General features: G+C 33.0%; 1 protein-coding gene across 2 annotated transcripts; it reads left to right on the forward strand.

Moving 5' to 3' along the window:
- The first annotated feature begins 825 nt into the window (after positions 1-825).
- Positions 826-3,475, forward strand: LOC145072341 (basic helix-loop-helix (bHLH) DNA-binding superfamily protein). 2 transcript variants are annotated; one of them, XM_079018748.1, is made up of 3 exons: positions 833-966; positions 1,684-3,146; positions 3,287-3,475. In XM_079018748.1, the coding sequence occupies exon 2, from the start codon at positions 1,686-1,688 to the stop codon at positions 3,132-3,134; it is 1,449 nt and encodes a 482-aa protein (XP_078874874.1). In that variant the 5' UTR covers positions 833-966; positions 1,684-1,685; the 3' UTR covers positions 3,135-3,146; positions 3,287-3,475. The 2 variants fall into 2 exon arrangements, with proteins under 2 accessions (XP_078874875.1, XP_078874874.1); XM_079018749.1 differs by having other exon boundaries at positions 826-966; positions 1,684-3,288.
- The last annotated feature ends 7,375 nt before the right edge of the window (positions 3,476-10,850 follow it).

A 10,850-nucleotide genomic window follows, 5' to 3' on the forward strand; every position in this document is an offset into this window, starting at 1 on the left:
AGTGAATCTGAAAAGTTTGTATACTACAAGAATAAATCATATATAGTTATAAAATTTTGCTTTGAAATACATAATTATGTATATGCGTTCAATATTATGGTCACAAATGTTTACATAGAATCATTAACTCAAAATATGCAGACATATAATAAAAGCTAAAGGAAATTAATAGATTATTACTTGTAATTATTTGTGGTTTTTGTTTGTTTCATCTTTATAATTGTATATGTTGGAAAGTGATTGCGTTAGTCGGTATAAAGAGGACAATTTTGCTCATGTTGACTTTCTTATTTCAAAAAGTATTTGATGGTTGTTCATTTCGTTCATTGGAAAATAAATATAATTATTAGGGCTTTTTTTATCATGAGAAAGAGACTCGCGGTAATTCCCAATAGACAACATATTTTACTTGTAACTAAGTGATTGTTTCGTCGATGCAAAGATTGCAATTTTGCTGGTGTTGACTTTCTTATTTCAAAAAGTACTTAGTAACTATTCATTCCGTTAATTGGAAGAAAAAAATAATTATTATTATAGTTTTTTTACCGTTGAGAAAATCGTCAAAGACATCAATCAGAGACCGATCATTATAAATCTTAAGTTCTTAAATAACAACATCTTTTACTTATAACTATTTATGTTTTTTGCTTTTACTTATAACTAACATGGTAAATAACATATTACCATGTTATATTTCATTTGTCTTTTGCTTTTCCAACGAAAGTGCAAATGTTAAATAATAGAATTATATGACTAAAAATGTAATTTTCTATTTTAGTTCTATCTAATCCTTTGGGCTCGCACGTTAATTAAAGTCCTTCGGATCAAAAGTGCACGCCACACCGCCTTTGATTCAGTCACATGGTACACGAGCATCTATACAACTATTTTGCTTTCTCTGCTTCCTTTTCTTCATATTTCTCTACCATTCTTCGGATCTTCTCTACGATTTCCTCTGTTTTAAAGGTATAATTTCTAATATCTTCTTGCTTCTCTGTCAAACCATTGATTTGTTGCTGTTTTTTTGCATCAAAATTCGTCGAATTCGGTTCTCGCTGTAAGATCTAGGGCTTATTGTGATTTTTTTAGCGAGCTTTATGAACAAATACCGCCGTCAGCTAGTTCAGTTAGATTTTTTCTGGAAATCTATGCGCCTTAGGTTCAGAATCCGCTGGATGTTCTGAAATTTAAGTTGCCTTGGCTCTATAAAGCAAGAAATTCTGGGAATTTGGTTATTCTGTTCTTGCAGATGGACCCAGAAAATCTACGAAATAGGCCAGAATTTCCAAATTGATTATAGTTTCTAATTTTGGGCTTACGATTTCATATAAAATATCTCTAAACATCTTAGAAACTTTTCAGGGGCAAAGTTCACAAAATGATTATGGTGCTGTTGAAAACTTTTGAGGGGAAGAATTAGTCTTCTTTTTTCCTTGAGAATGTCTATTTTGGTCATTTTACTTGTTAAAAGCTTCTATAATCATAATTTATCCCATACACCAAAAAACTGAAAAACTAGTCTTTCCCTGGAACTTTGCTATGAGATTTTAGAAAAATCATCCAAATTCTCCTAGATTCATGAATTGTTAAAAAAATGAGTATGTGATGAAGATGGGGGCTTATAAACTTTTGCTTTATTGCTCTCTTACGTTAGTCAAAACTCTTGACAAATCCATTTTGCAGACATGGGAGACAAATTTGGGTTGGAGGAAGAAGATAAAGCCATGATAGAGAACGTATTGGGTCGTGAAGCTTGCGATTACTTGTTATGGTCAGCTTCAAATAAGCTTTCAGATGAATTCAGATCAAGAACAAGTGATTTAGGGGTTCAAGACGGGCTTCGAAAGATTCTCGAGGGGTCAGACTGGAATTACTCCATTTTCTGGCAAGTTTCCAATTCAAAATCAGGCAAATCTGCTTTAATCTGGGGCGATGGCCATTATAAAGACTCAACAGAAACCCAAGCTGGTGGTGGGCATGGAACCAATAGGAAAAAACGGGTTCTTCAGAAGCTTCATTCTTGTTTTAAGGGACACGAAAAAGGAAATCTTGTTGCAAAAATGGATTTAGTTTCTGATGTGGAAATGTTTTATTTAACCTCGATGTTTTATCTGTTCCCATTTGATAAACCTTCAAGCCCTTCTCAATCTTTCAACACAAGTCGGTCCGTTTGGGTTTCTGATACAAGAAGCTGTGAAGAACATTACCAGTCAAGATCTTTTTTAGCAAAATCAGCACGCTTTCAGACACTCGTATTTATCCCGCTTAAAAGAGGAGTCTTGGAGTTGGGTTCTTTTAAGTCAATCCCAGAAGACCAAAGCTTCATAGCAATGGCTAAAACTTTGTTTAATGGATGCCACCCGAAAGGATTACCCAAAATCTTCGGTCAAGAATTAAGTCTCGGTGGTAATAGTAATGGTAATGGTGGTCCGAAATCCGGTCCAATCAGCATCAACTTTTCACCAAAAGTGGAAGAAGATGTGGATTTCGGAGGGGAATCATACGAAATACCTTCGAGAAACGGTTTCGGTGGGAATTCTTCCAACAATGATAATGAAGGGAAGTTGTTTCCTAACCATGTGATGAATGGAGTATTGAATTCATCGCAATCAATCCAATCATCATCACCAAATCAAGACTCATTAATGGACAGAAAGCCAAGAAAAAGAGGAAGAAAACCCGCAAACGGAAGAGAAGAACCGTTGAACCACGTGGAGGCGGAGAGACAGCGACGGGAGAAACTAAACCAACGGTTCTACGCGCTCCGAGCGGTGGTCCCCAACATTTCAAAAATGGACAAAGCGTCGCTACTTGGTGATGCGATTTCATACATAACAGATCTTCAATCAAAGATAAGAATGATGGAAGCTGAAAAGGATGTGATGGGTGCACCCGAGGTTGATTTCATGGCTAGAAAAGACGATGCGGTTGTTAGGGTGAGCTGCCCGTTGGATGAGCACCCGGTTGCCCGGGTTATAAAAACATTTCGGGAACATCAGATGGTGATGCAGGACACAAATGTTTCAACCACAGAAGACGGGAAGGTCATGCATTCCTTCTCGTTTCAAGGTCTTGCTGGTGCTGCTGTTGCACAGCAGCTCAAAGAGAAGCTTGAATCCGTCTTTTCAGATTGATAAAACAAACTTGTAAGACAAAATCTTGTATTTTTTTTTCTAGCTTCAATGTTTTTGTTAGATTCATGAATTGTGGGGGGATGTATCATGTATTGATAAAAATATTTGCATATTGTGAATTTGCGATGGATTGGATTGGTTGGTGGTGACAGAAGTGGAAAACCTATGAAGCAGTCGGTCAGGAAAGGACTAATGGTATAAGTATTGGTGGTGTAGCAACTAGCAACAAGACTGTATCGATGTTCAAATGTGTAATGTGCAATTTTTCTTGCATTACATAAAAATCATCTCCAATATTGTCATTTGTCGATTTGGAAAATGAGTTTATATATTTATCTGTATCATTTCATTTTACTGTATCAAGTACTTCTCATTCACTCATTTTATTTTCAGTAAATTATATAAATAGTCTGTGGTTTGGGGTCTTTATTATTATTATTATTTAACTCGGATCATTCATATGGTTTAATTTTGTTACGACTTTGGTTCAGACATAAAATGAGTAATATAGTTATTGATTTAAGTCCCCATGGTTTTTGAGAATATTAAGTTTAGTTTTTTATTTTTTTCGGTTTCATGAATGGTCTTTGTGGCTTTAAAACTTTTTATAGATGGCTAACACCGTCTATTTTAATCATTATATCAAAACATATGTACAACATGTGAGGGCAAAATCATCTTTTACAAACTAAAACTATATGGACCATTCATAAAGCATTGATTTTCCAAAAACAATACACAAATTTTCATAGCAAGGGAATATATTCCTAACTGGGATGAAATACGAACTCCAATCTTCTTGTTGTGTATGTGAACTTTACAATCAACTAGAGATAGACAAAACTGTACAAATGGTCCTTGTGGTTTGCTCAAAATTGTCATTTTGGTCCAAAAATGTTTGGACTAACACCACAGGTCAAAAATATTCATTTTGTTGCGTCTTTGGTCCAAAGGGTTAACTGCCGTCTATTTCCTTCCGTTAATATGTGTTTGACTTGTCAAATTGGGGGTATTTTGGTCATTCTCTATTTATTCCCCTTATTTAATATTAATAAAAGAGAGTACGTATGTAATCATCGCCATACGGATAATATCGAGCCTAATTTGCATTTCTAGTCCTTAAAAATTGTTAGTCATTTCAATTTCCCTCCTCATTGACTGAGGATCAAGAACCTAATCTGATTACCAAGGTTGTTAGCTTCAATCGAGCAACTTTCATAGTGAATGCATATACCAATGTGGCAGTTAAGGTTGTCAAGCACGTCATTTGACCCAAGGGTGGTTTATGGTACGTAATTTTGTTTTTGATCATTTACTTGATTTGCTTACAAGAAATCATACCTTCCGAAGCTTGTTTTTGCTCTTGTGTTGAAGATGGACACCCTACACTGTTTATGAGTATTGTATGTTTAGTACTTGATGTGTTTTGGGGTTTAAGCTATTTGGATGTTCTTTTTGGTACTTGAAGGTGCGTACTGTGATGTATGGGAACAATTTAGACTGAATTTGATGTAATGACTTATGTTATGTTTAATGTCTTGATGTTATTCTCATGTATAATTTCATGTTGTAGAACTTGACCAATGTGCTCTTTTAAATAAAAACATACAATTGTCATTGACAATGTGTAAACCATAAACAAAATAGAATGGTCAAAATGTACATACCAAACATAATTACCATTGATAGTTTGTTGCAAAACATGTCATAGATTGCTTACATTTTAACTACAAAAGACTACCACAAAGTACTGCCCAAAAGATTACATTGCTTAAACAAAATACTACCCACAACATTAAAACACTACCCAAACCATTACACTTCAAACTACTTCTTATAAACTAGAACAAACACAAACCACATCCAACTGCATAACAGGGTAACCTTTGAGTCTTGTGTTTTGTGACTTCAATTTGTTGATTGTCCTTAGCAACCCAGGTATAATAGCTTTTGAACGTGCACACATTGGACCATCAAACAACCCAATAAATCGACATTTGGATCCCTTCAAAATTGAAGAGATAAAAGAAGATCGTAACATGTAATGGGAGATTTATGTTGAAATCCAAAAAAAAAAAAAAAACTTTGCGTACCTCAGTAGGGCATCCCCAGAAGCATCGACCTGGATTTTTGTCAGTCCATGCGGTGCGAACTATGACCATTTTACCACAAAAACAAAGCACCATTTTGGATTTCGATTTCTTGAAGAAGAAAAGGATTCACTCGATTTATTGAAGAAGAAGCAAATGAGAACAACGACAGAGTAATTTAGGGTTCGATCTTATAGCTCTCTTTTATTAATATTAAATAAGGGGAATAAATAGGGAATGACCAAAATACCCCCAATTTGACAAGTTAAACACAAATTAACGAAAGGAAATAGACGACAATTAACCCTTTGGACCAAAGACGCAACAAAATGTAAACTTTCAACTTGTGATGCTAGTTCAAACTTTTTTGGAACAAAGTGGTAATTTTGAGCAAACTACATGGACCATTTGTGCAGTTTTGTCCTAGATATATTTTATAGTCCTATTTAGCATCACCATAAATAAAATGGTCCAACGGATTAGGTTGATTGTTCCAATTAGACAACTTTATCTTCTAAAAGAGATATCACTAAACTAAACGACGATCATGAATTTCTCAGAAAAAAGTCTGAGAGAGAAAAAAAATTAAACAAAGAAAGAGATGTATGATGAAGTAGGAAAACAAAATTTTAGGAACTAACTAACTTGGATTTCTATGCAATGCTATTGGCATTAGACTGAGGTATCCCTCTCTTCCGAGCTCAACCTAAGCTTTTGTTGCCATGTGCCTTGATTGGACATCGATATGTGAAGAGGATCACAAAAATCCAACACATGTTTTTTAGATTAAAAGGGCGACGAGTCCACATACACAAGTGAGACCACCATCCCAAACCATCTTCATGGAAAACTTTGTTTTCAGATCATTATCGGGTGTTGTCCTCCTTCCTTAAGGTTGAGGATTAAAGTCGCATCGTGGACATAGATGAATTTAAGAAGTATAGTTTAGAAGTAGGTTATATTTTCCATTTAAAAAACAAATGAATTGATCAAGCAATCATTTTTATGAATCTACAAGTCCTATAATGCATGAAAGGACAACTACAAACCCTTGGAGTGTTCCATACTCATGAAAGGAAAACTACAAAAGTTCATAAAACTTCAACCATGAAGATCTAATGCAAAACTTATGAAGGTATAAACTTTATACCTAAAAATGATGCATAAAGAGGAAAGGTTTCTGAATCTACAAGCTTGCTAGCACCCACTCCTTCTTCTTTAGTCTCATTCTTCGAATATATGCACCAAAAACACTCAATAAGCTTGCGAAACTCACACAAGCAACTCAAACTCGAAAGTAGGGTTTAGGGAGGGTAAGGTGGCTAATAAGGATGATCAAATGGGGACATAATGTTGTTTAAATAGGGAGCAACCCTAAAGATTAGGGTTTGAAGTTTGGGCTAGTATGCCCAACATACTAGCTGGTCACTCGCGATTCCATGATGCATGAGTACGTTGTGCGTACTCTTAAGTACGTCGTGTGTACGACCACAAAGCAAGCCTTTTTCCTCAACGGAACAATTGTGTCACTTTTGATAAAGATAAAAGAAATAATAAAAATATCTGATATTGGGATGTTACAAAAAGGGACCAAAATCCAAGATCTAACAACCTAGCAAAGAAAAAGATTGAGTCTTAAACACTCACCCAAGTCCAGAACAGAAGCTAGAAGATTAATATGTTTCTTGCAAGATGATAATCCTCACCAAAGGCTTCCTTTTCTTTCAAAAATGCCAACAAAGTATGAGGAGTGAACTTTCAAGAGTGATGGATGCTAGGGTTAAGGTTTCAGAGCTTGAGAGGGTGATGGAGGCTGAATGACCATGAAACCTTAGTCATAATGTCCTTTAAATAGAGCGAAAAGCCTAAAGGATTAGGGTTTCACCAAAATTTGTTGCCACGCCGTGACACCTCATGGTCACATCATGGTGGTTCATTAAAACTCACGACCCATTAAATAATGACACATCGTGGTGAAGCTCCACCACGTCGTGACCACTATAGACATTTGTAAATTAAATTTGTACCTGAAACGAATGTTACACGTATGAATATTGCATTCTCTATCGCACTCGTATGCGAGAGAGTTTTTCGGCAAAAAGTAATATGTGGCCGAGATTTGTTCTCACGTTGTCATTTATATAATTGTTATCATTTGAACTTTTATATATATATATATATATATATATATATATATATATATATATATATATATATATATATATATCCAATTAAAGTACAAATGATAAATGTTGAAGCATTCACCACACGTATAACGTTGCCTAAATTTGAAACTAGACAAGTCAATTTCAAACGAAGAATTTTTTTTGTCAATTCTTTGCACATCTTTTCCATTGTTATATATATATATATATATATATATATATATATATATATATATATATATATATATATATATATACATATATCCAATTAAAGTACAAATGATAAATGTTGAAGCATTCACCACACGTATAAAGTTGCCTAAATTTGAAACTAGACAAGTCAATTTCAAACGAAGAATTTTTTTTGTCAATTCTTTGCACATCTTTTCCATTGTTATATATATATATATATATATATATATATATATATATATATATATATATATATATATATCCAATTAAAGTACAAATGATAAATGTTGAAGCATTCACCACACGTATAACGTTGCCTAAATTTGAAACTAGACAAGTCAATTTCAAAAGAAGAATTTTTTTTGTCAATTCTTTGCACATCTTTTCCATTGTTTGTTTTCGTATACAGTGGTGTGGAAAACGATGTCGTACCGAAAAAATGCTATGAACTGAATTGGACGGCACCAAGTCTAACATGATGCAAGGCTGCAAAAGGGGAACTTGATTTTATAGTTCAAACTCGAAACAGAACCATTTTAGTTTTTCAAAAATTTGATTTTCGATTTGATTATTGGTTCAAACTTGGATCTTGGTTGTAGTTCGAAAGCAAAAAAAAATCATTTTTATTTTTAAAGCTTAAAACACATGAATATATATCATAATAGCCTCCTATTTTTCAAAATCTTCAAATAATTAGTTATTTTGACAAAAAAGTTTTTCTCAAATTGTCATCGGAGGGTTACGTGTTTCGAAAGAACATATTCTAATAATTAAAAATAAAAAATGAAAAATAAAAGTTCAAATCGACGAGTTCGAACTAATTAGTAAGTTTTGTTAATATATGTTACATTTTACCAAATAATTAGTAAATTTTCATAACTTTTTGCTCGAAAATCTTCATAAAAATTTGTTCAAAAAACTGACATGTCCAAAATCTTATAAGAACAAGTTCTAAAATTTTGATAATAATTTGCAAATATTTATTTGGAAATAGTTTTCTACATTTCACGTTGTGACATTGCATGTTTTTATGCGTGCCTATCTTACTATCTATCAAATCAAGAAAAATGAAATAATACAAAAAAAAAAAAAAAAAAAAAAGGTTGGAAAATTCAAAACATACATGCGTTGTATCACAAATCAGTTTGAAAACAAAAAGTATTTGAAAATAATATTTCAAAGTTCGAAAATGTAAGATTTTCGAACATGGTGGCCATTTTAAGATTTAATTTTGGCTAACATGTAATATTTCTTTATAATATTTGGTCACTAAAGTGAATATAAAGGTATTGTTTTAGGTTTAGATTGTTCGTGCATATAATTATTATGTATCATGAATTATATACTACACTATTGTGTATGTAATTCGTATTGTTAGAACCGTAACGTAAGGAGGGGCAACCAGAGCGACATCCCATGCCCGACTGTTTTTGGGGGGCTTAAATTTATGTCGATTGTTTATAGGAAGTTTTCATCAGCGTTGCAAAGGTATTGACGCGACTAAAACGAATCAATTGAAATAAAAAGTAATGGTCACAATGGAATCAACTGCCCCATCTTTGAGTCATGCCGTATGCCTTTTATTTATTTAAATAAATAAACTATTTTATTTATTTTGCTTATTTTATAAATAATAAATAAACATGTTATTTAATTGTTTATTCTACAAGTGTTGCGATAAGCGATCGATGACAAAAATTAAATTCGAAAGGTGTTTCGTTTTTGTATTATTTTAAATGTACAAAAATTAGTGTTACGAATAATCGATATATTTCAAAATTAAGATTTGTTAGTACGATTTGTTAAAACAGTTATAAACAATATTCATTTTGGTATTTTTGTTAAAACTAATTCGAACCGAAAAATTAATCTAAATATTAGAAATCCAATTTAAAATAATTTTAGATTTTAAAAAGTTTTAAATAATAAACAATTTCATTAGGCGTTGTCGTCGTCGTCGCGTTGCAAATTAATGTATAGGAGTTTACGACTTTACGGTCGACTCAAACCATTTTCCTCTGGTCAACATTCAAAGCAATATTGACTTCCATTACAAACAATCCTTAACTTCCGACTACGCAGCTTATAAATAGCTTCAATTCTTTCACCTTAATGCTCATTCGTTCTTTAATTACCACCAAAATTAAACCAAACAACAGAGGGTTACCGGAAAATTGCTTGGTTAATTAGCAAAGAAACACATCAAGCATGCAAAAACAAAGCATTAGGGTTTTTGAAGCAGCTGCAATGGCGTCACTGGTTTTATGGTTGACCATGGTAGACCCATGCTATGCAATAATAAACAAGAATCAACCAGCACTTCTTCCACTTTTGATTTTACCATCGCTTGATCACTCCGGTCCACACAGCCCTGGAAATGGATGCAATCACAGTGATAATGGTGGAAACCATTGCATAACACCAGTCAACGGAAAGGCCTTTGCACGCTCTCATGAGGGTGGAGCCGCCACCAACCGGAAAATGATGAGGCAGGCTAGTGGAGCTTCAGATCAGATCTGACGTAGAAGCCAGATATACCGTATAAGTATATGTTAACACATGCATGCTCATGTGCATGCATGATATAACTAATAACGCTTTGATTTCATATATTATTATTATTATTATTATTATTATTATTATTATATTACTATTCATTTTTTATGATGTATGACGGATATAAATGAATAAATGATGCTTTAACCTCCGTTTAAAATAAAAAATCACATGGTTTATCAACCGAATTAGGTTTAACTATAATGGTTCACTCAAAAAAATAACAGATTTAACATGTACAAAAATTAGTGTTGAAAGAACTAAGCTCAAATCGGTCATTCCCTTTTTTTTTTACTAAAAACAACATATATTTCAAGTTAGTCGATCTAAACAAGACATGAGCAAGTTTATATGGTACAAATGTGAAAAAAAAAACATTTATTTATAATAGAAAACTCATTAACCATTTTTTTTTTCTAGAGTTGATGTGAGACTCCTTAATCTCACTTATGATATGTCTTCTATTGTTGCTTTTTTACCAACAAAATGACAAAAATCCGTAACTATTATAAAAAAATTAGGTTTAAGTGTAACGGTTCACTCAGAAAAATAAGAGTTTTAACAATATATAAAAATTGGTGTTGAAAGGACTAAGCTCAAATCGGTCTTTCTTTTACTAAAAGCAACTTATACTTAGAGTTAGTCGGTCTAAACAAGACATGAACAAGTTTATATTGTACAAATGTGAAAGAAGAAACATTTATTTATAATAG

The sequence above is a fragment of the Lactuca serriola genome, chromosome 9 (genome assembly GCF_051521515.1).
Source record: "Lactuca serriola cultivar US96UC23 chromosome 9, Lser_US96UC23_V15, whole genome shotgun sequence".
Taxonomy (NCBI): domain Eukaryota; kingdom Viridiplantae; phylum Streptophyta; class Magnoliopsida; order Asterales; family Asteraceae; genus Lactuca; species Lactuca serriola.

Coding starts and splice junctions, on each gene's coding strand:
- LOC145072341 (XM_079018749.1), top strand. CDS start 1,686: ATGGGAGACAAATTTGGGTTGGAGGAAGAAGATAAAGCCATGATAGAG.